Source organism: Rhinatrema bivittatum, chromosome 5 (assembly GCF_901001135.1).
Source record: "Rhinatrema bivittatum chromosome 5, aRhiBiv1.1, whole genome shotgun sequence".
NCBI classification, from domain to species: Eukaryota; Metazoa; Chordata; class Amphibia; order Gymnophiona; family Rhinatrematidae; genus Rhinatrema; species Rhinatrema bivittatum.
This window is the reverse complement of record NC_042619.1, coordinates 334908414-334934221: the sequence shown is the minus strand read 5'-3', so window position 1 is coordinate 334934221 and position 25808 is coordinate 334908414. Positions and strand designations below refer to the sequence as shown.

General features: G+C 45.9%; 1 protein-coding gene across 1 annotated transcript in view; it reads right to left on the bottom strand.

The window, feature by feature from the left end:
• Positions 1 to 7528: 7528 nt before the first annotated feature.
• The window catches only part of KCNIP3 (potassium voltage-gated channel interacting protein 3), a 465763-nt gene continuing 447483 nt past the window's right edge, over positions 7529 to 25808 (bottom strand). Inside the window, exon 8 of the mRNA XM_029603301.1 lies at positions 7529 to 7809. Within this exon, the coding sequence (XP_029459161.1) occupies positions 7762 to 7809 (48 nt within the window). The 3' untranslated portion in view covers positions 7529 to 7761. The remainder of the gene's footprint in view (positions 7810 to 25808) is intronic.

Sequence of the window (25808 nt, the reverse complement as noted above, 5' to 3'; positions counted from 1 at the left end):
CCAACAGTGGCCAATCTAGTCACAAGTACCCAGCAGGATCCCAAATAGATAGATCCCATGTTGCTAATGCCCAGGGATAAGTAATGGCTTGACCCTGTTGTTCTCCCCGGCCGGGCTTCCGGAGTGAGCCCGACCTCGTTGGCGGCAGCGGGTAGCTGTCTCCACGCCTGTGTTCCTCCCACAATCTCTGGGCCTTCCAGCTCTGCGGGGAGTTCTCCTGGGCCCAACCAGGTCTCCCCTCCTGCCGCTTGGGGAGACACCGCCATCACCTCACTTCCGGGCCATTGGCCCTAGGTGCGTGCGTGTCTTTCTCAGATTTAAAGGGGCCATGGCAGGAAAGTCTCCCGCGGCCCCTACTGATGACATCAACCAGCTCCCCTATTTAAGGCAGGCTCCAAGGATCAGAGCCTGCCTTGGCAATAGGTCTCCACGCTGCTCAGTTGTGTGCTTCGTTGCTAATTCCAGTTCCTGCTCCAACTCCTGTTTGTTCCAGTACCTGTTTCAGTTCCAGCTCCTGTTCCTGTGTTTCAGTTCCAGCTCCAGCCTCCCTTTCCTTTGGATGGACGGATCTTCTTGGCTTTGATCCAGACTTGAACCTATGAACCTTGCCATCTGCCTCTGATCATCTGCCTGGACCTCACTTCGTACCGCTTCATGCTTCCCTGCTGGGACTCCTCATTACCGCTGCCCTCCGGCATACCGCCCTCTGGCAAATTCTTCAGGCTCATTCACGTGGAAGCCCATCTAAGACCAGCCGGCCCTGGTACCCAAGGGCTCAACCTGCGGGGAACGAGGACTGGTATTGGTGAAGCTCCAGCTGGCCTCCATCTCCCTTTTGGCCTCGCTTCCCGACAGTGGAGACCTGTGGCGGTTTCCCCCACAGGTGGCGCCAACACCACCTCGTGCCAAGGGCCTACTTCTGAAACACTCCCACGTTTATCTGGTTAATAGCAGTTTATGGACTCCTCCAAGAACTTGTCCAAACCTTTTTTAAACCCAGCTATGCTAGATGGTTTTATTACATCCTCCAGCAATGAATTCCAGAGTTCATGCATTGAATGAAAAAGAAATGTCTGATTTGTTTTAAATGTTCTACTTACTAACTTCACGGAGTGATCCCTAGATTTTGTATTATTTGAAAGAGTAAATAAACTATTCACATTTACCTATTCTATTCCACTCATGATTTTCTAGGTGTCTGTTATATTTCCCTCAGCCTTCTCTTCTCGAAGCTGAATAGCCTTTCCTAATAGGGGAGTCGTTCTACCCCCTTTATCATTTTGGTTGCTCTTCCCTGTACCTTCTCCAATTCATTAATATTTCTTTAAAATGCAGTGACCAGAATTGTATACAGTACTTTAGGTGTGGTCTATCCATGGAGTGACACAGCCATTACGACATTCTCTGTTTTATTTTCCATTCGTTTCCTAATAAATCTCGACATACTGTTTGCTTTTTTGACCACCACTGCACACTAAGCTGATGATGCCCAGATCTTTTTCCTGGCTTGTAACTCTTAATATGGAACCTAACAGTGGGGTTACTTTTCACTTTGCACTTGTCCACATTAAATTTCATCTGCCATTTAGATGCCAAGTCTTGCAAGGTCTTCCTGCAATTTCTCACAATCTGCTTGTGATTTAACTGCTCTGAATAATTTTGTTGTCTGCAAAATTCTCACAATCTGGTTGTGATTTAACTACTCTGAATAATTTTGTATCATCTGCAAATTTGATTACCTCACTCATCGTATTCATTTCCAGATCATTTATAAATGTATTGAAAAGCACAGGTCCCAGTACAGATCCCTGAGGCACTCCACTGCCCACCCCCCTCCACTGAGAAAATTAACCATTTAATCCTACTCTGTTTCCTGTCTTTTAACCAGTTTGTAATCCACGAAAGGACATCGCCACCTATCCCATGACTTTTTACTTTTCCTAGAAGCCTCTCATGAGGAACGTTGGCAAATGCCTTCTGAAAATCCAAATACACTACATCTACTGGTTCACCTTTATTTACATTTATTAACTCCTTCAAAAAAGTGAAGCAGATTTGTGAGGCAAGACACCTTGGGTAAAGCCATGCTGTGTTCCATTCGAACATAAGAACATAAGAAATTGCCATGCTGGGTCAGCCCAGCATCCTGTTTCCAACAGAGGCCAAACCAGGCCACAAGAACCTGGCAATTACCCAAACACTAAGAAGATCCCATGCTACTGATGAAATGAATAGTAGTGGCTATTCCCTAAGAAAACATGATTAATAGCCGTTAATGGACTTCTCCTCCAGGAACGTATCTAAACCTTTTTTGAACCCAGCTACACTAACTGCACTAACCACATCCTCTGGCAACAAATTCCAGAGCTTTATTGTGTGTTGAGTGAAAAAGAATTTTCTCCGATTAGTCATAGTATTCAAGTGCAATCTCACCACGGAGCGATATAGACGCATGATGACATTTTCCGTTTTATTAACCATTCCCATCCTAATAATTCCTAACATTCTGTTTGCTTTTTTGACTGCTGCAGCACACTGAGCCGATGATTTCAAAGTATTATCCACTATGATGCCTAGATCTTTTTCCTGGGTGGTAGCTCCTAATATGGAACCTAACGCCGTGTAAGTACAGCAAGGGATATTTTTCCCTATATGCAACACCTTGCACTTGTCCACATTAAATTTCATCTGCCATTTGGATTCCCAAATGGCAGATGAAATTTGCAAGGGCCTACTGTAATGTATCACAATCCGCTTGTGATTTAGCTACTCTGAATAATTTTGTATCATCCGCAAATTTGATAACCTCACTCATCGCATTCCTTTCCAGATCATTTATATATATATATTGAAAAGCACCGTCCAAGTACAGATCCCTGAGGCACTCCACTGTTTACCCTTTTCCACTGAGAAAATTGACCATTTAATCCTACTCTGTTTCCTGTCTTTTAACCAGTTTGTAATCCATGAAAGGATATCGCCTCCTATCCCATGACTTTTTAGTTTTCTTAGAAGCCTCTCATGAGGAACTTTGTCAAACGCCTTCTGAAAATCCAAATACACTACATCTACCGGTTCACCTTTATCCACATGTTTATTAACCCCTTCAAAAAAATGAAGGAGATTTGTTAGGCAAGATGTCCCTTGGGTAAATCCATGTTGACTGTGTTCCATTAAACCATATCTTTCTATATGCTCTACGATTTTGATCTTGAGAATAGTTTCCACTATTTTTCCCGGCACTGAAGTCAGGCTCACTGGTCAATTACCCCAGTCAATGATGGAGTAATTGAAATCTTCCATTATTATTGCACTGCCAAATTGGTTAGCTTCCCTGATTTCTCTTAGCATTTCATCATCTGTCTGACCATTTTGTCCATGTGGACGGTAGTATACTCCTATCACTATACTCTTACCCAACACACATGCTACTGAGCATTTAGTCTCTTGTATGATCTTTATTCTGTTGGACTCTATACCCTCCCGGACATAAACTGCCACACCCCCACCAAGTTGATCCTCCTAATAATTGCGATATAATTTGTACCCTGATATAGCACTGTCCCATTGGTTATTCTCCTTCCACCAAGTCTCTGTGATGTGAATTATGTCAATCTCATCATTTGCTGCTATACACTCTAACTCTCTCATCTTACTTCTTAGACTTCTGGCAGTGGCATACAGACACTTCAAAGTGTGTTTTTTGTTTGTATTAACAACCTGCTTTTCAGTTGTTAGGGATAATTTTGAAATCATTAGCTTCAGTGATTTTTTACATATAGGCACATGGACTATGTTTGCTTTTAATGGAACCTCTTTGTTGGGCTGCCCTAACTCTCCTGTTTCATTAGTATCCTTTAAGGATACATTTCTCAAACCATGCACTGCTGAGTGACTGTCGGCTTTTCCCTTTGTTCTAGTTTAAAAGCTGCTCTATCTCCTTTTTGAAAGTTAGTGCCAGCAGCTTGGTTCCACTCTGGTTAAGGTGGAGCCCATCCTTTCGGAAAAGTCTCCCCTTTCCCCAAAAGTTTCCCCAGTTCCTTACAAAGCTGAATCCCTCTTCCCTGCACCATTGTCTCATCCACACATTGAAACTCTGGAGCTCTGCCTGCCTCTGGGGTCCTACACGTGGAACAGGAAGCATTTCAGAGAATGCCACCCTGGAGGTTCTGGATTTCAGCTTCCTACCTAAAATCCTAAATTTGGCTTCCAGAACCTATCTCCCACATTTTCCTATGTCGTTGGTGCACGTTGGTGTACCAAGACAGCCGGCATTAAACCATGTCTTTGTATATGTTCTGTGATTTTGATCTTTAGAACACTTTCCACTATTGTTCCTGGCACTGAAGTCAGGCTCACTGGTCAGTAGTTTCCTGGATCATCCCTGGAGCCCTTTTTAAATATCAGCATCACATTGGACACCCTCTAATCTTATGGTACAATAGGCGATTTTAATGAAAGATTACAAATTACTAGTAATAGGTCTGCAATTTCATTTTTGAGTTGTTTCAGAACTCTGGGATGTAAACCATATGGTCCAGGATATTTGCTACTTTTTAGTTTGTCAACTGTCCTATTGTATCTTCCAGGTTCACCGTGATTTGTTTCAGTTCTTCCAAATCATCATCATTAAATACTGTTTCTGACACAAGTATCTCCTCAACATCTTCAGTAAACATGGAAGAAAGAATTAATTTACTCTTTTCGCTATGCTTCACCTTCCTTAAGTGCCCCTTTAACCCCTTGACCATCTAATGGTCCAACCTACTTTCTCACAAGCCTCCTGCTTCAGATATTTTATAAAAATGTTTATTATGAGTTTTTGCCTGTATAGTCAGCTTTTTTTCAAATTCTCTTTTTGCTTCCCTTATCCCTTATCTTGTGAACGTTTATGCTTTTTTCTATTTCCTTCAGTTGGATCCTTTTTCCAAAATTTGGAAGAAGTTCTTTTGGCTAAAATAGCTTTTTTCACCTCACCTTTTAACCATGTCAACAGTCATTTGGCCTTCCTTGCACCTTTTAAAATCATGGAATACATCTGGTCAGAGCTTTCAAGATGGTATTTTTAAACAATGTCCATACCTGATGTAAACTCTTTACTTTTGTAGCTGTATCTTTCAGTTTTTTTCTATTTTCCTCATTTTATCAAAATCTCTGCTTTGAAAGTTAAATGCTAGAGCAATAGATTTACTTAACATCCTCCCTCCAGTCATTAATTTTTGGTGAATGCTATAGACCTCACTTGATCTCTGGCTTTTTGTTGACTTTACAATGAGGGATTCTATGTGCTTTACCCTTGCGTTCTTGAATTCTGTTGTTTTGTTTTCACCACCTCCACTAGAAGTCTATTCCTTACATCCATTACCTTTTCCATAAAGATATATATTCTCATGTTGCTCCTATCCCCTTGAAGCCTTACAGTATGACCTCTTTTCTAGAGCATCCTTTCCTTTAAAAAGGTCTACTTGATGTCATTTATACCTTTGAGCTATTTGAATGTCACTATCATGTCCCCCCTCTCTCTTCTGGGGTAAACTCTTTTAGGTACTTGTTTCATTTTATATGGGTTTTGATGCAGATCTTGAAACATTTTGGTAGCCTTTCTCTGGACCATCTCCACCCTCTTTATATCTTTTTGGATATATGGCGTCCAGAACTGAACAATATCCTAGGTACGGTCTCACCGACAACATGCATGAGAGGTATTATCACATCCTTATTATGCCTCTCCCAGTGCACCCTAGCATCCTTTTGGTTCTGGACATTTGCAACTTTGAGATCATCATACACAATAATCCTAAGGTATCTGTCGTGGCTGGTACACACCAATTTCTCATGCTCCACTGTGTACTGCACCATTAGATTTTTGCAACCAACATGCATGATTTTATACTTTTTTGCACAGAATCTTAACTGCCAAGCTATCAGAACCTGTAATCTCTGTAGCACTATACATGCACTCTCAGGGTTAGCCACAAGAATGGCTGATTCTCAGAGCACCACAGTAGCAATTATTTAATCGATTAGGTGGGGACTGGATATGCCCTTAGAATGTCCTGATTGAACCAGCAGTGGGTGTTTCCTCAGATTGAGGGCTGGATATATGGAGCTCTCAAATGATGTTTGTTACTCTAACTGTCTTCTGAGGTTTTCTCCTGTGAGAGCACTGCCTGACTGGCCCGTGTTGCAAATCTTAATCTCTTCTGAAAACAGATAATTTTTCCCACTAAGATATCAATCACGATGATAATGTATAGAACTGGCCCTGGGACAAATTCTTTTTTGCAGATGATACTAAGTGCTGAACATAGTGAGGTAAATTTTCAAAGGTATTTACCCGGATAACTAAATTCCCCCTCCATACCAGATTCACAAGCCAGCTAGATTTAGCAGAAGAAAAAAGGGTAGATCTCAGGGGTGGGGGAAGATGGGGAAGCAAATTATGCATGGGGATGTGATTTTCATACCTCCACTTACACTTTCAACTGTGGACTCTGCCCACAGCTAAAACACAAAGACCACAAGTGCTTTTGCTGAAGTAAATTTTAAAAGTAAAACTATGTGGATCTTCAACCTAGCCAGTGTTTTGCAAATTGCCTCCATCAAATAAGGTCATCTTCCAGTTGTGGAACTCATTGAACCATGTTTTTGTGATAGAAAAATATCAAGATCTGACTCAATTATTAGGGTTAGCAAGTCTGAAATGTTATTACATAGAGACTATGAATATTTGTAATTATAGCTATCCAGCTATTTCAGTTCCTCTTGCACCCTGTCTTGTGCTCTCTCTTTCTCTTATTCTCTCTGGTATTCTCTCATTCACTCTCTTGCTCATGCTTTCTCTCTTACATTCTCTGGTTCAGATTCAGAAAACTTTATTGGAATGACAATTTGCACAAGAGTGCAATTTTCAGAGCAATCCAACCAGCCTTGGCTGAAAATTGCATCCCTCAGTGCAGGTAAACGTTTGTGCATACTAAAAAGGGCCATTGCAGGGAGCAGGTTTAGGTCAGGGGAGAAAACCTTGAGTGCCCGTGTGTTTTACAACAACACAGGCTGGATCTAGCTGGCTAAGGTGTTAGCTGGCTAGTTCCATCGGGGTGAACTTTGTCCCCTGCAGAGATGCTAAATATAAGCACCCAGTTTCCAGCTATATTTAGCTGCTCAAAATGTAAGTGTTCTGGCAGGTGTGGTTGAATCAGGGAGGAAAATACACACTCATATTTTCCAGTAAATACCTCAAGCTACAGATATAGCAGGGGCAAGATAGCACCCGTGCATTTTCTGCTAGGTGCAATGAAAATTGCCCCCAGTGTTTAAAAATTAAAAGAAAATACAAAATATAATACTAGCGCCCTCTCTCTTTCTCACTCCTTCTTTATCTCTCTCTCTCTTGTACTTCCTCTTGCACTCTCCCTCTTCTTTTTCTTTCTTGCACTCTCTTTGGGTCAGAGGTTAAGGGCAGATTCCCATTTCTCTTTTCACCTCTCCATTCATTTGGGTTCTGATATTCTGCTGCCAGGGTCTATAAAGAGGCACATTGCATTCCTTTATTGTAATACAAAAAAGTTTCTATCACAGTTGTGCTTGAAGATGTGAGGTCCAAGTGCAGGCAGAAAGGAGGAAAGAGACTGCAGGCGTTTCAGGCATCCTTCCAAGTGCAAAAAAAAAGGAGAACAGGGGTTGATTCAAGCCATCCTGCCAAGTTCAAGCTGGGGGAGATGAAGTGCCAAAGGCAGCAGTGGGGTCCCATGCTATTTTCTAGATCACATTGTCAAACAGCTGCATGGAGCTCATGATGTTCTCATCCTGCAAGGAGACAGAGAAGCTTCTGGTCACAAGGATCATTATAACCTGTACACAAAGCATTGCACACACATAGAATACATATAAATAGATTTTCAAAAGGTTTTTAGCTAATGAGCTCAAGGAGTTAGTGGGCTGGATCTTTTTAGAACATTTACACCTGCATAGCATCTAAAATGGATGCATACATTGCACCCATGCACATACTTCTGCTGCATAAAAAAATAGGCATTCCTGAGGGAATGTTTAGGAAAGAGAGAAAACTATCAGGCTAATTTTAAAATGAATGTGCGCCCATACACGCACATATCAGCATGCAAGCTGGAATTTTAAATTGTGTGCACACTTGCGCGCGTCTGTTTTAACCGCATGTAAGTATGCGCCTAATTTTAAGAGGTTACTCGAGCATAGCTCATGCACGTGCCTTGCATAGGACTTGTTGGCTTTTACTCAGGATGTAGGCAGATTTTAAAGCATGCTCATGTGAGGGACAACCCAGTTTTTCCAATTAGTCCACCAGTTAATATTGAGGTCTTCCAAATCCCTCTTTTTTTTCATCCAGCACACCTCCAGTTGACCCAGACCCCTCATCCTATTCTGTAAGCCCTAAAACTCGAGATCCTTAGACTTGCTGCTCATCTGGAGCAGCAACAAAGAAACGCACATAACAAGCTGACACGCGCCATGGTCTCTGATTTTAAAATACAGAGTTTCATGTGTATTTTGTATTTATTTGTTTATTTTAGATTTTTACACTTCAAAGAGGATTACATTCAGATACCGTAGGTATTTCTTTATCCCCAGGGGGCTTAAAATCTAATTTTGTACCTGAGGCAACAGAGGGTAAAGTGACTTGCCCAAGGTCATAAGAACATAACATAAGATATGCCATACTGGGTCAGACCAAGGGTCCATCAAGCCCAGTATCCTGTTTCCAACAGTGGCCAATCCAAGTCAAAATAGATAAATTAATTAATAGCAGTTTATGGATTTTTCCTGTAGGAATGTATCCAAACCTTGTTTAAACCCAGTTACATTAATAGCTGTAACCACATCCTCTGACAATGAATTCCAGAGCTTAACTATGTGCTGAGTGAAAAAGAATTTTCTATGATTTGTTTTAAATGAGCTACTTGCTAACTTCATGGATTGGCTCCCGGTCCTTCTATTATCTGAGAGAGTAAATAACTGATTTACATTAATTTGTTCAAGACCTTTCATGATTTTGTAGACTTCTATCATATCCCCCCTCAGTTGTCTCTTCTCCAAACTGAACAGCCCTAACTTCTTTAGCCTTTCTTCATAGGGCAGCTGTTCCATGCCCCTTATCATTTTGATCACAAGGAGCGACAGTGGGATTTGAACCCTGGTTTCCCTGGTTCACAGCCCACTGCTCTAACCACTAGGTGACGGCCCCGCCCTGGAGTGCCCACGATCTGCCCATGATCCACCCCTTTTCTGTCCTCTTACTTTTGATGTGCTCACTGCTATATGCGGGCGTACTCCTCAGCTTTTTAAAATGCACGCATATGTGGGCATTTTTGCATGAGCAACGTTTTTAAAACCTACTAATCTACTAACTTCTAAGTTTGTATATTGGATTTTCCAATATGTGGATAGATTTTTCCATGTAAATTGCTATGCAGAAATAGTTTAAGTATACTCATGTATTCTGAAAACTTTCTTGAAAGATATATATAGATGCAAACAAACTACTTGGGTAATTTCTGTTTGAAGTGTTGCGGTCTCCACCGCTTTCCCCCTTGTTGCTGTACTCAGGGCTCACCTCCGATGCCGGGAACGCCGCTCCCGCGGCTCTGCTGGGCCTTTGGGGCGTCCGCCATTACTGGATCATCTCGCTGCTGCCATGCGCGCACAAGAGGACGCGCATTATGGACGCACGGTCACCGGAAGTCTGGCCCCGCCTGGACTAACTACGCCACGCCCCAAGCCTGATTTAACCGGCGTTCATCTGCCTTCTCATTGCCTTGCAACGAGGGTTGCTACTGTTAGTAGTTCTTAGTTGCGCTTCTGCTGTTCTGCTTCCCGGTTTACCTCAGCTTGTTCCTGACTCTGCTTCTGCCTGCCACCTGCCACTGACCTCAGCGTGTTCCTGACTCCACCTCTGCCTGCAGCCCGCCATTGACTCCAGCTTGTGCCCGACTCCGCTCCTGCTTGCCGCCAGCCTCCGACCTTTGCCTGCACCTGAGACTGCTCCAACCGGCTGCCAGCCTGACTTGGGTTTGTCTCCTTTCTACTCACGGCTCGGTCTGGCTCTTTGCACGCCACTGACTCCGGTCCTGCTTTCAGCAGGTCACAGCCTACGATACACTACAGACTCTGTTCCTGTTACCTGTCTGCTCCACTCCGCGGCATACTACAGACCCCGGGCCTGCTCTCTACTGCTTGTACAGCAGGCTACAGACTCTATCACTGCCCCGCTCTCGCCGGGCCTTCCTGTTCCCTGCTGCTGGACTCTGTGGATTACTCTTGCCCAGGCCCCTTCTATAGAGACTGTTACTGTGCTCCTAAGTCCCAAGGTTCTAGGACCCTACGGGCTCCTCCTGGGGGGTTCCTGGTTCCCGGGTGAAGATCTGTGCCTGTGGCTCCGCCTCCCGAGCTACTCTACCCAGGGTAGTTCGGTTCAAGGGTTCACACCTGGACTGCAGCTTCCCAGACTGCAACAGAAGTTCATCCCTAAGTTATATAGCTACAATCATATAACGAGGCGGCGGAGGGGAGGGGGCAATATTCAGCAGCATTGAGCTGTATTACTCACAAATTGTCCAGCTAAATGCTGACTTTTATTTATTTATTTATTTATTAAAGGCTTTTATATACCGACTTTCTTGATACAAATCAAATCAACTCGGTTTACATCGAACTAAGCAGTAACTATAACCAACCAATCAACAATATATCTTTTCAATATTTCCCTTACTTATCCAACTACATTTTAGCTGGATTACATAGAGGCATTCCAGAGCAAAGTTAAGTTATCCAAATAAGTTATCTGGCTAATTCTGGGATATGGAATTAGCTGGATAACTTATCTGGATAATTCTAATTATGCTGTAGAGAGATGGCTATATTCAATAGTGCTGCTGCACCACTGAATATCTCTCCAAAGTTAGCTAAATAAGTGTTGTGAGGGCAGCAACAGAGGGGTGTTGTGAATACCACCTCTGGGGGTGGCACAGGACAGCAAAGGTGGAAATAGGTGTGGGCAGTCCGGAGAGACTGGAGCAAGGAACAAGTGCAAGCTAGGTTGGAGCTCTGGAGCAGAGTGCAGGCTGAGCTGGAGCTCTGGAGCGAAGTGCAGGCTGGTCTGGAGTTCAGGAACAGACTGAAGCTGTATGGAGGTAAGGGTGAACTTTGGAACACTGGAACAGAGTGTGGGTAATTGTGGAACTGGTTGCAGATAGGCGTGGAACTGGAACACTGGAACTAGGACAAGACAAGACAAGACAGGACAAACCAGGACAAGGACCACACAGAACATGGAACATAAAAGCCCAAGGGCTACAACAGGAAGGCCTTGACAGACAAGGCAGAGAGAGGCCTAGAAACAAGGAAGAGACCTAGGAAGTCTCAGACTAGGCCAGAGGTCAGGTAATAGAGAGGCGCCTAGAATTGGAAGAGATTGGGCTAGGCCAAAAGTCAGGCAGAGCTGAAGGCCAGGAGGCCACAGAAGGCTCGCAGACCAAAGAGCAAAACTGGGAACAGAAGGCCCAAGGGCCACAGGAGCAAACAAGGCAGAACAGAGATCAGAAAGCCCAGAGGTCACAAGTAAGAATAAGGAAAGGCCTCGGAAGGCTGCAAGGCAGGGGTGGCAAGAGCAGGGAGTCAAGAAGAACTCCATGCCGAAGCATAGAGGCATGCGAGAGTCAGGGCTAAATAGGGCTCGAGTCTGGGTGTGGTGCAGGCAAAAGAGAGGGTTTGGCCAGCCAGGGGAATGAACTCATGGAGGTCCCCTGTTGGCGCAGAGGCTGAAGAACTGGCTGAGGTGCGGAAATAGAAACATGCTGGAGAGTGTAGTTCAGAGACAGGCTCACCGGCATTCTCTGATGGAGGGGAGGCAGTGCAGCAGCCGGAAACGCAACAATAAGTTTATCCAGCTAACATTGCAATCTAGTTAGTGACTGATTATTACCAACACAATGTCTTGCACACCACATGCATATACACAGGACAATTTTCAAAGCCATTTCTTCACATAAAAGAGTGTTTTACGCAGGGGGTCTTGGAAAATCTGCTTGTAAAAGTAAACACCTAGCACCAGCACACATATACTTTTACATATAGAGAGTGAAGACATTCCTGGGGAGGTGGAGTCTGGATGGGGTTAAGACTGGTGTGTGCACGCAAACACTTCCACATATAAGTGCATAATTTTGCTGTGAAAAGCACCTGTATAAATAGCAGTCGCAAGTCTGTGCGCATATTTTGTCCTACTCAATTTTCAGAGGCAATTTTTTTCTCTTTAAAAATTGATGTAAAGGCTGTGGGTAAAATGTACATGCAAACTTTACACTTCTGCCCACAGTTTGAATGTTGCCCACACAGAAAGCCCTGAAAATTCAGAGAAGATGCAGAATTCTGCACATTCAGAGTAGACATACAGCCTTGCACATTCAGAGCACACCAAGTTCATGGATCATTTTATCAAAGTAACTTAGAATCGGGCTAGTAATGCTTAATTTTAACATGTACATTAACACACTTATTAACGTGGTAGTCACCAAACATGTTATGTAAATTGGACTGGAGCATTCTAATTAACACACATTAATGCTGATGTTAGCATAAAAATTAAACTACATCTTTGGAGGAGTAGCTACGTTTTTGCATTAACATGTGTGTGTGTTCCTATTTCAAACTTACGCCAGGCAACACCAACCCTTTTGATGTAAAAACACTTCTCTGGTGTCCCCTCAAGGGGGCACCAGAGATTAAAAAATAACTTCTAGGGCCGCCCTTTGGGGGCCACTAATCCTAGGTAGAAACAGGCCATGAACTTAGCATGCATGGCTTTAAACTGAGAAAATAAAGAACATAAAACATAAGCTACTCCTTTACTGTTGTGAATTTCTTTCTCTGCCTCCGGGTGACTTGGTGGTTACAATGGTAGAAAAACAAATGTATGTATATGAAAAGAAGAGGCTAAGTGTGTGTGAAGGAGCCCTTGCTGCTAGGGTAGGGGGATACCCCCAAGGCTTTGGGGAAGAGGGGAAAAAGGACCCTCCCCATTACCAGGTTGGGGGGGGGGGCATTAACATTTATGTTATTTAACTCACATCTAGTTTTCCTATGGTAATAGATAATGGGATACATAGCATGAATTTGCATCTCATTATTTCAGTATCATAAATGTTATTGTTTATATTAATGCAAGCAGATAACACCAATTTAATGCCTTAGGAGCATTTAGTGCATATGCACCACCTGTAAATGCTTACATTAGGACTTTGATAAATAGTCCACTCACAAAGCAGAGTTGTTTACCTGTAACAGGTGTTTTCCCAGGACAGCAGGATGTTAGTCCTCACATATGGGTGACATCGTCAGGATGAAGCCCTATCACGGAACACTTTTGTCAAAGTTTCTAGAACGTTGACTGGCACAATGAGCATGCCCAGCATGCCACTAAACCTGCATCTAGCAGGGGTCCCCCTTCAGTCTCATTTGTAGCAAAAAGTATGAGCGAAAAATAAAATAAGAAAACGTAAGGGAATCCAACTCCGCAGGGTGGTGGGTGAGTTTCGTGAGGACTAACATCCTGTTGTCCTGGGAGAACACCTGTTACAGGTAAGCAACTCTGCTTTCTCCCAGGATAAGCAGGATGGTAGTCCTCACATATGGGTGAATAGCGAGCTACAGGATGCCCGAGTAGAGTGAACCAAAAGCACCCAATGACGTGCAACAGGCACAACAATAGGGGTGGTTTTGGGTATGAAGGCAGCCTGAGTTTCACAGTGGGTCACAGGAAGGAAGTTGGGTTATTAAACTGGAAACAAATTACGCAGGACAGACTGGCCAAAGATGGAATCCTGTCTGCCAGCCTTGTTGAGACAATAATGAGTTGCAAAGGTGTGGAGAGAGCTCCATGTGGCAGCTTTGCAGATGTCAGCAAGAGGTACAGAACGAGGTGTGCTACTGACGTTGCCATGGCTCTTATTGAATACGCTTTCACGCATAATTGTAGTGGAAGGCCTGCTTGTTGGTAGCAGAAGGTAATACAGTTCGCCAGCCAGGTGGACAGGGTCTGCTTGCCCACCGGAACTCCCAGTTTGGTTTTATCGAAGGAGACAAACCTATGGGCTGCAGTACGGTCCAAATAAAAGACGAGCGCATGTTTACAGTCCAAGGAATGCAGGGCTCGCTCACCTGGGTGTGTGAGGCTTTGGAAAAATATGGGTAGTATTATGGATTGATTTAAGTGGAAATCAGACACTACCTTTGGCAAAATTTTAGGGTGAGTGCAGAGTACCACATGATTGTGGACAAATTTTGTGTAAGGTGGGTATGTTACAGTGCCTGTAGGTCACTGACTCTGCGAGCCGATGTTAAAGCAAGTAGAAAAAGCACTTTCCAAGTGAGATGATGTAGCTCGCAGGAGTGCAGAGGCTCGAATGGAGGTAGCATGAGCCGTGCTAGTACCACATTGAGGTTCCATGCCGGAACAGGAGGACGGAGTGGAGGCTTCAGTTGGAGCAAGCCTCTCATAAAGCGCCGTAAAAGGGGTTGCACCGAGATCCTATACCTTTGTGGTAAGCGGCTATGGCACTGACATGCACTTGGATGGAGGAAATTTTTAGACCAGACTCTGAAAGGAACCAGACTCTGAAAGGAACCTTGTTGTGGGGCAGGAAAAGGGATCTATTTCCTTTGCCGTGCACCACAAGAAAAATCTTTTCCATTTAGAACGATAAGATTTCCTAGTAGAAGGCTTTCGTGAAGCTACGAGGACCTGGGACACATTGTCAGAAGGGTTAAGGGATTGTAGTATTAACCTTTCAACATCCATGCTGTCAGAGACAGGGAGTGGAGGTTCGGATGACGCAACAGTCTGTTGTTCTGCGTTATTAGAGTTGGATTTTTGCCCAGGCAAATTGGTTGCTGGACTGAGAGGTCGCATAGGATGGGAAACCAAACCTGCCGCGGCCAGTAAGGGGCTATGAGGATCATTGTGCCCCAGTCTTGTCGCAACTTCACGAGAGTCTTGCTGATGAGTGGAAGTGGAGGGTAGGCATATAGAAGACCCGTTATCCATGAGTGGGCGAAGGCATCCCTTGGAGGTGTCTTGTGGCTGTGGTGTAGAGAGTAAAAGTTGTCTACTTTGCGGTTGTGAATCGACGCAAAGAGGTCTATGTACGGGCGGCCCCACTGGTGGAAAATTCGGTTCACTCAGTGGGATTTAGGGACCATTCATGGAAACGAAAGGTCCAGCTGAGATTGTCCACCATCACATTGTCCACGATTGCCAGGAATGGGAGAGAGCCCAGGCCCAGATCTGCACCGCGTCCTGGCATAGCAGGTAAGAGCCTGTGCCCCCTTGCTTGTTGAGGCACCACATCGCTACCTGGTTGTCTGTTTGAATTAGGATTACCTTGTTGGATAGGCAATCCTGAAAAGCGAATAGGGCATATCGTATTGCCCTGAGCTCCAGAAAATGTATCTGGTGCTTTAATTCTGCTGTGGTCCAGGTTCCCTGGGTTTGCAGGTTGTTGAGATGGGCTCCCCAACCGAGGTTGAAGGCATCTGTTGTTAGTGTAATCTGAGGTTCTGGAGATTGAAAAGGTAATCCTATCTGAGATTGGACTCCTGTATCCACCAAGTTAGTGAAAGATGAAGCTGGCTGGTGATGTGGACAATGTGGGACATATGTTGATATGACTGGGACCACTGGGACTTTAAAATCCATTGTGTTACACTCATGGCTAGACGAGCCATTGGAGTAACGTAAACCGTGAACGCCATGTGACCTAGTAGGTTGGTAGATGACGAGCTGTGTTGGTTTGGCGAATCTGTACTGCTTTGGCCAGGTTTGATAATGTGCGTGCTCGGTCCTTTGGGAGGAACGCTTTGGCTTGAATGGTGTTTAAATCCACTCCGATGAAGGAGAGGGTACGTGATGGAGTCAGATTTGACTTGGGATAGTTTATGAGAAACCCCAAGGACTGCAGCAGTTGTAAAGTGAGTTGGAGGGATTGAATTACTAACTACCTCCTTGGATGGACCTCTGAGCAGCCAATCGTCTAAATACAGATAGACGTGGATGCTGTGTTGTCGTAGGTAAGCTGTTACTACTGAGAAGCATTTTCTAAACACCTGAGTGCTGATGCTAGGCCGAACGGTAGCACTCGATATTGGAAATGCTGGAGACCGATGTTGCGTCCGTTGGTCTCAGACGGCTTCGACCTTTGTGCCTCACCTTTTTCTCTGCTCTCCCCGCTAGCCTTGGGAAGATGGCTACCGCCGCGTCTGCATGCCGCTCTCTCCGGCATCCCCGGAACGCAATGGGAAAGCCTCACGCCATGTTTCTCCTAAGGGTCTCCTAGGGTGCGAGCACCACCCACGTCTTTATCCACGTCATGGCGGGAACCTCGGGGGCATCCCCCTCGAGTGACGTCACGCCATCCGGGTATTTAGCCTGCCTTTGTTTGCTAGCTAATTGACTTAGCAAGGATCGTGAATGGATGGAAAGACTCCGGTCTGAGCTACTCTGCTGCTTCCTTGCTGCCACGGGAAGCTCTCTCTGCCCTTTGGGGTATTTCACTAACCTTGGGTACCCACTCCTCAGGGGCCCTTTGCTCTCTTTCAGGTGCCTATCTGGGATCAGTACTCGCTCCTCAAGGGCCTGCTCTCCCTGGTACAGTGCCTGTATTCAACTACTTCTGCCTGCTGGAATCTTCACCCATACAGACACCAACTTAGTGAGTAATCTAACTTCTCAGTCTGTCTCATCTACAGCTCTGCTGCACTGGGAACCTACACCTGGATTTCCCTATACCATCTCGGTGAGACGGGTTCCCTCTGCCGAGGGTCCCTGGACTGCTACCTCTGGATCACCTCACTACTGCCACCTCTGGTGGTATACATCAGCTGTATAATAAAAGACAGAACTCTGTGTTTGTGCGTCTTGAGTCTAGCCTAGTACTGTGGCTCCCCACGGGGCTCCTCCCCGTGGGCGTGGTCATCCCCACAGTACCCAGGAATCCACTCAAACACCTTAAAATCATAACAGATTGCTAACTCCATGAATTCGGTTCAGCTCACCGCATTGCAGGCCATTCCAGCCCTGGCCCAGCAAATCTCCGAATAGCAGAACATGCTGGAGAACTTGACTGATGCATTTAACCAGTTGCATGCACAGATGAATTCACCGACCACCACAGGTAAAGAAGTTACACCGCCAGAAGTGATGGTCAAGACAATTGTACCTCTATCTGCTCCAACTCGCTTCTCAGGGGAAGTTTGGAAATGTAGAGGATCTATCAACTAATGTTGCACGCACTTTTCCCTGCAACCTAATCATTTTCCTACAGCCTATGCCAAATCCACTTACATCTTGTCTTATCTGGACGGAAGAGCTTGGCTTGGGCCTCTTTGCTGTGGGAGCTCGATGATCCTATCCTACATGATCTTGCCGGGTTCCTTGAACTGTTCAGATCAGTTTTCGATGACCCTGCCCGGCACACGACTGCAGGATCTTCGTCGGTTCACCTGAAGCAAGGTAATAAACCTTTATCAGACTTCGCCATAGAATTCAAGACACTGGCATCAGAATTACATTGGGACCCTAAATGCCTGAGGACCCTCTTCGTTGAAGGACTGAACTCTCATTTGAAAGTCGAGCTGGCAGCTCGTGAGATGCCTGAGACCTTGGCTGAACTGGTGAAGTTGGCAACAAGAATTGATTGCTGACTTCACGGTGAAAGACTGGTATCCCTTACCACTCATCTTGGAGCTATTCGTTAGACTACAGGGAGCCAAGATATTCTCCAAGCTTGATCTCAAGGCAGCCTATAACCTAGTTCGCATCCGCTCTGGCAATGAATGGAAGACAGCCTTCAATACCCAGGATGGGCACTTTGAATATCTGATTATACACTTTGGCCTGTGCAACGCCCCGGCTGTCTTCCAAAACATGATGAACAACATTCTGCGTGATCTACTCTACAAATGTGTCGTTGTGTACTTAGATGACATCTTGATATTTTCCCAGGACCTGAATACCCATCTGGAAGATGTCAAAAGTGTCCTGCAAAGACACCGTGAGAACCGCCGATACGCCAAGTTGTCTAAATGCGAATTCCACCAGGAATCAGTGCCTTAGGGTACATTGTTTCCAACAAAGGTTTCCAGATAGACCCACAGAAGCTGGAGAGCATTCAGAAATGGACACAACCCACAGGTCTAAAGGCTCTTAGATGATTTCTGGGATTTACCAACTACTACAGAACATTCATCAAGAATTACTTCTTACTAACTGTTCTGCTAACAGCAATGACTAAGAAAGGTGCCAACGTCGCCAATTGGTCTAAGGAAGCTGTAACAGCATTTCAGAAACTGAAAGACGCCTTCTCGAGTAAGCCATGCCTTCGACATCTGGATCCGACCTGGCTTTTCATTGTAGAGGTCGAATCCTCGGACATAGGCGTGGGGGCCGTTTTGAGCCAGTCCAGAGAATCTAAGACCTTGCATCCATGTTCCTTTTTCTCCTGATGCTTCTCACCAGCAGAGAAGAACTACGGCATTGGAGATAAAGAACTACTGTCAATAAAGATGGCATTTGAAGAGTGGCGCCCCTGGCTTGAAGGTGCACAACATCAGATCACCTTTTTCACGGATCACAAAAATCTTGAGTACCTCCGTCACACTCAGCGCCTAAACCATAGGCAGGCGAGATGGTCCCTGTTCGTCAACAGATTTGACTTTGTGCTGAAATACCGCCCTAGAGATAAGAACATCAGAGCAGATGCCCTATATCGCTCATTTCTCTCTGAGGACGTACCTGATGAACCCCAACATATCATCGAACCAAAAAGAGTTATCTTGTCAGCTTCTCACCCGGTACCTGCGGGCAAGACCATTGTACCCAGAAACCTAAGGAAAAAGCTGTTAGCATGGGCTCACGATTTGAAACTGGCTGGACACCCTGGTCAACGCAGAACTCTGGCTAAACTACTGGTGGCCCACCATGAAGGAAGACACATTCTCCTATGTTGCTTCATGTTCTAATTGTGCCAGACAGAAACCACCGCCCAGACGGCCTTGGGGCCTACTCCAACCCTTGCCAGTACCAGATGAGCCCTGGACTCATATCGCTACAGACTTTGTGGTAGACTTACCACTCTCGGGAGGTAACAATATCATCTGGGATCGTTTCTTGAAGATGGCTCATTTCGTGGCTCTCCCTGGCTTGAACTCAGCCATGGAGCTTGCAAAGCTTTTCATCACCCACATCTTTCGGCTACATGGCATGCCAAAGCACATCGTCTCTGACAGAGGAGCTCAATTTACAGCTAAGTTCTGGAAAGCTTTGTGCAAGAAGTTTGATATCTCTCTCGATTTCACCTCTGCATACCATCCTCAGTCTAACGGGCAAACGGAGAGAATGAATAAGACACTCAAGCAGTTCATTCGTGCCTACGTGGGTACACATCATAATGACTGGGCTGAACTGTTGCCCTAGGCTGAATTCGACATCAACTCTCATCCAGCAACATCAACTGGATCAACACCATTTGAAGTGGTCTACGGATGACTACCTTTACCACGCTTACCATTTCCACTTTCAGTGTCGTCCCCAGAAGCTCAATCTACTGCCAAAGATATCCAACTACTATGGAGTAAGACTAAAGAGATGCTCCAAAAAGCCAGGACAAAGAGCTAAGAAAAGTTATGATGCTCACCACTGCAAGGCTCCTGAATTCCAGCCTAGTGACAAAGTCTGGCTGTCAACAAAACATCTAAGACTCAAGCTACCATCAGCTCATTTTGCTCCATGCTTTGTCGGGCCCTTTCCCATCCTCCGATGATTGGGTACTCTTACGTACAGTCTGAAACTTCCACCAGTGATGAAGATTCATAATGCGTTCCATGTATCACTACTGAAACTGCTAGTCCTTAGCGAGTTCTCCACTAAGACACCTGAACATACACCTATTGATGCAGAAGAAGACATTGAATACAAGGTAGATGCTATCCTTGATGTGAGAGAGAGAGGCAGAGTATGGGTATACCTCCTGTCATGGGAGGGTTACGGACCTGAAGAAAACTCTTGGGAACCTTTGGCTAATATCATGGATAAAGAGATGCTTCAGCAATACCACAGAATGCATCCTCAGAAACCAAGACCAGGTAGGAGGTCTGGAGGGGGCCCTTTGAAGGGGGGTATTGTTGCATCCGTCGGTCTCAGACAGCTTCGACCTTTGTGCCTCACCTTTTTCTTTGCTCTCCATGCTAGCCTTGGGAAGATGGCTACTGCCGCATCTGCATGCCGCTCTCTCCGGCATCCCCGGAATGGCTATGGCAAAGCCTCACGCCATGTTTCTCCTAAGGGCCTCCTAGGGTGTGCGTGCGCCACCCATGTCTTTATCCACGTCATGGCGGGAACCTCGGGGGTGTCCCCCTCGAGTGACGTCATGCCATCCGGGTATTTAGCCTGCCCTTGTTTGCTAGCTAATTGAGTTAGCAAGGATCGTGAATGGATGGAAAGGCTCTGGTCTGAGCTACTCTGCCGCTTCCTTGCTGCCACGGGAAGCTCTCTCTGCCCTTCGGGGTATTTCACAAACCTTGGGTACCCACTCCTCGGGGGCCCTTTGCTCTCTTTCAGGTGCCTATCTGGGATCAGGTACTCGTTCCTCGAGGGCCTGCTCTCCCTGGTACAGTGCCTGAACTCAACTACTTCTGCCTGCTGGAATCTTCAAGCATACAGCCACCAACTTAGTGAGTAATCTAAACTTCTCAGTCTGTCTCATCTACAGCTCTGCTGCGCTGGGATCCTACACCTGGATTTCCCTGTACCATCTTGGTGAGACGGGTTCCCTCTGCCGAGGGTCCCTAGACTGCTACCTCTGAATCACCTCACTACTGCACCTTTGGTGGTATACATCAGCTGTATAATAAAAGACAACTCTGTGTTTGTGCGTCTCGAGTCTAGCCTAGTACTGTGGCTCCCCAAGGGGAGGAGCCCCGTGGGCATGGTCATCCCCACAGTACCCGAGAATCCACTCAAACACCTTAAAATCATAACAATCGACTAAGAATCTGAGGTATTTTCAATGAGGAGGGGTTATGGCTATATGGGCATATGCCTCCTGAAGATCCAGAGAGCAGATCCAATCTCCCTTTTGTAGGAGAGGAGGCATGATGCCCAAGGTTACCATCCTGAACTTTTTCCTGCGTAGATGTTTGTTTAGGGCACAAAGGTCCAATATAGGACAATTGCCACCTGACTTTTTTGGAATTAGAAAATATCGGGAGTAGAATCTTTTCCCTGCTGCAGTCGGGGAACTGGTTCTATGGCACTGGACTGCAGGAAGATTGAGAGTTCCGCCTCGAGAAGTGCAGTATGGTTGGTTAGACTCCATGCTGGACGTGATGGAGAGTCCGGTGGCAGTGTGAGGAAGTTTAGATGGTAACCGTGGGCATTGTTTAGATGGTAACCATTGTGATTATGTGCCATTTGTTGGCAAAGTGGCACAAGCGGCCTCCAACAGGAAATATTGTTGGAGGCGGGGGTTGACTGCTGTTCTCTAGAAGGGAGTCAAAAACCTGATGCAGGACCAGTCTGTGGGGCTGGCTGGGCTTTCAGAGGTTGACCTTTTTGATAGGACCTGGTTTGTCGAATCTGGGATGGAGAAGGGTAATACCTATGGGTTTTATAGGTTAGCTTCCTGGGATCCTTCTGAATGGTCTTTTGGTAGTTGACGAAAAGTCAGAGGGAACAGTAGATAGTTGGCGCAATGTCTCATGATGGTCTTTGAGTTGCGCAACTGCTTCTTGGATTTTCTCTCCAAATTGTCCCCTGTGCAGGGAAGGTCTGCTAACCTGTCCTGGACTTCTTGACACAAGTCTGAAAATTTCAACAATGCCCATTGTCTAGCACTGATGCCTGCTGCAGACACTCTAGAGGCAGTCTCAAAGATATCATAGGCAGCTCTGACCTCGTGTTTTCCAGCATCAAGGCCCTTCTGGAGGATGGAATTCAATCCCTCTTGAAACTCCTCTGGCAGGGATTCGGAGAAATCTTGAACCTGCTTCCAAAAGTTTCTAGAGTATTGTGTCATGTATAACTGGTAGGCTGCTATACATGCCATCAACATAGAACCCTAGAACACCCTGCACCCAATGGCATCCAAGGATTTCTGCTCCTTGCCAGGAGGGGCAGAAGAATGAGGACGGGACCTCTTAGCCTTCCTCTGAACGGATTCGACCACTACGGAGTGGTGAGGGAGCTGGCTTTTCTGGAATACTGGATCTGATTGAATCAGGTAGGTAACATCAGTTTTCCTATTCACCAGTGGAACTGTACCTGGGTGCTCCCAGGTACGATATAACAGGTCAAGCAGAACTTCGTGGATTGGAATTGCCATCACTTCCTTGGGAGCATCCACGAATTGCAGAACTTCCAGCATTCTGTGTCCGGCATCCTCTTCAGTTTGCAGTTTAAAAGGGATGGTTTCCGACATTTCCTTTATAAAACTGGCAAACGAGTGGTCCTCTGGAGGAGAGCAGCATCTTTCTTCCCGAGGTTAAGGCTCAGTTAGGATGTCCTCAGAATCCTGGGAGTCAGTAGAATCATCACTCCAGGGATCTTATCGTATGGCTGGTCTCCTCCACCTTGTGATTCTTCTGATGGAGGGAGCAGCCCTAATCCAGCCAAATCAGGAGGTGGCAACAATGGAATCGGTGGAGGCGGCACCGAGGCCGGTGGAGGCACCGATGATATCGGTGTTTTCGATGGGCATCGGGGTGGTAATATACCTGATGGCCCTGGAATCGGGTCCAGCATCGACGGATTACGGTCTTCATCGTCCAATGACAGAGGAATTGGTGTCGATGCCGGTGGAGGAACCGATGGTCTCGGAGGCATCGATGGTCCGGAAGGCACGGGAACCAATGGAAATGCGCCGATAAGGGTGTCTAGTCTTTCGAGTAGCGGAACTAGCATCGTAGGCACCGGGTCAGGCCTCGGCATGGGGATCGGTGGCGACTGAAATTCTCAAAGTGCTTGGAGGACTGCCTCTTGGACCATCTGGTCCAATTCCTCTTGAAAGGCTGGTGTTGGTAACACAGCTGCCGGGGTTGGAGGCTCCACGGGCGTTGCTGGAGGGTCCACAGGAATATGTGGAGTCTCGGATCCCGGCACCATTGCAGGTGGGGAACGCCTTGGTGTCCCAGGTCCAGAGGATGATGGGGCTCCTCTCCTCGGGATTTCTTGGTTGGTGGTTCCATCAATGTCAATGGTTTGTCGGTGCCCATTCCAGAAGATTGGTCTCGTCAATGTCTATGATGGTGCTTTTCTCGGTGCTCGGCCCAGTTCTTCTCTGGTGCCGAGGACGATGTGGAGGCCTTTGAACGAGACGATGCCAGTGACGGCCGTTCACCAGCGTCCCGATGCTGAGACTTCGATGGAGATGGAGTCAATGACGACGATGGCTTCCGGCTCGGTGCACTTTTGGCAGCGTAGAGGGAAATGAGCGCTTAGTTTTGACAAGGTGTTCCATTTTTTTAAGCGGGTGCAGCAGCCTTTTGGTGTCATTTGGTCTCAACTGGTACGCAGTTGGAAGTTGTGGGAAGGCCCCAAGCAGAAGACGCAAACGTCATGGGGGTCCAAAATGGACATAGTCCTCGGACACTTGAGGCACTTCCGAAAACCAGTCGCCATTTTTTGAAAAATAAACGTGGAGCATGGTTGGTGGACATCGGGCACCGATAGGAGCTCCATCGGGAACTGACCGCAAAGAACGAGGTAAAAAACTTACCGGCATCAGCGGTGGTTGACAGTTGATGGGGGACCCTGGGATGGGGGGAAAGTTTTTGAAATTTTAAAGAAATTCCATGAGGAAAAAAGTTGTGAGAAATTCTCACAGAGCTCCTGAGAACCTCGAGACAACTGCTGCACGGAAAAAAAGAGACTGAAAGGGGACCCCTGCTGGATGCAGTCAAAGTTCCGTGATAGGGCTCCATCCTGATGATGTCACCCATATGTGAGGACTACCATCCTGCTTGTCCTGGGAGAAAGCCTGTATACCCAGAGTACAAGCAATTCACACAACAAAAGTATGTACACAGATTTTCACAATCAATGCATAAAGAGCCTTATATATTGTTATTATTGTTGAGGCTATTATTGAAATAACAAACAACTGGATAACTTACTCAGCTAAAGATAGCTGGGTAAGTTCTCAGGAGTATTCAAAGAATATAGTCAAATAAGAGCCAATGGACTTAAAAAAACCAAAAACAAAGTTGGGCTCATGGCCTGTGCTCTCCCTATCCCCCAGTCTCCCCAAAATCTTTAAAAACAGTCGTGGGCCAAAAGGCCAAGAAGGCAGCCTAGTACCCCGACCCAGTAAATCAACTAGTGTAAAATTAAAAAGTGCCCCCTCTAGCCCCCACCTTCTCCTACCCCTTCCTCAATCCCTATTCCCCCCCAAGCCAACCTAAACTTTCCTGCTCCTGAGGCATCCTGTAAAGGGCCCGACTGCCAGGGCTGTGATATGACTGTACCAGTCCCTGTGGCATCATGTGCTCCCTTGAGGACAATGCTGGTAGCATAAGCTACTGGGATTGGTATGAGAGTATTGCTACCAGCATTGTTCTCAAGGCAACACATGACGCCGCCGGAAGTGGTATGCTTGCACCGCAGCCCCAACGGTTGGGCTATCTCCAGGTCATCGCAGGAGCGGGAGGGTAAAGGTTGGTTTGTGAGGGGTGTTAGGTTGAGGAAGGGGTGGCAGAGGTGTGAGAGAGGAGTAGGAGGTAGCCAGAGGGGGCACTCTTTAGTTTATTCACTGGGGATGGGGTGCCTTTCAGCCCACCACAGTTTTTAAAGCTTGGGGGGAGGAAAGCATGGGCCTCCGGCCTGTTTTTGTTTATTTTAATCCATTGGCACTTATATTGCTATATTCTGTGAATACAGCTGAATAAACTAAAAGCTATCAGGGTACACGTATCCAGATAACTTTAAACCTAACTGGTATTTTTTTGAGGGATGGGGGTCACAGGCCCACTGGCCCCAAGTATATCCCTTCTCAAAGGGAAGGAGGGGAAGCGTGCATGGGCCTCTGATCTGCCCTTATCTTCTTTTTCTTTTTTAAAGTCTGTTGATGCTTACATTCTTTGAATATAATTGCATAAGCTTGAAGTTATCCAGGAATACATTCCTAGATAACTTGCACCTGCAAATGGCTACATTCAGAGTTAGCCAAATAATACTAAATGTTTATGTGTAATATTGGAGTGGCTAAGAAAGAATGGCTTAGTTCTAAGTCCTAGTAAGTCTGAACTGCTAAGGTTGGGTGAAAGGAAGGGAATATCTACTACCCCTCTAGCTGAAGAAACCAATTTGATGGTGGCAGAAGTGGGGGGTTAAATTGGACTCCTTATTAACAATGGAGAAAGCAGAGTTGCTTACCTGTAACAGGTGTTTTCCTAGGACAGCAGGATGTCAGTCCTCACACATGGGTGACATCATCGGATGGAGCCCAGCAAGGAACTTTGATCTCAAAGAATCTAGAGCTTTCAAACATGCCCTACTGAGCATGTGCAGCTCTAGTTATCACCATGCTCCCTAGGCAGAGTTCCTCAGACCATGATATAACTAGCTAATACATGGAGAAACCAACTCCCAGGGGAGGCGGGAGGGTATTGTGAAGACTAACATCCTGCTGTCCTAGTTGAAGACCTGTTACAGGTAAGCAACTCTACTTTCTCCAAGGACAAGCAGGATGGTAGTCCTCACATCTGGATGAATTCCTAGTTCTAGG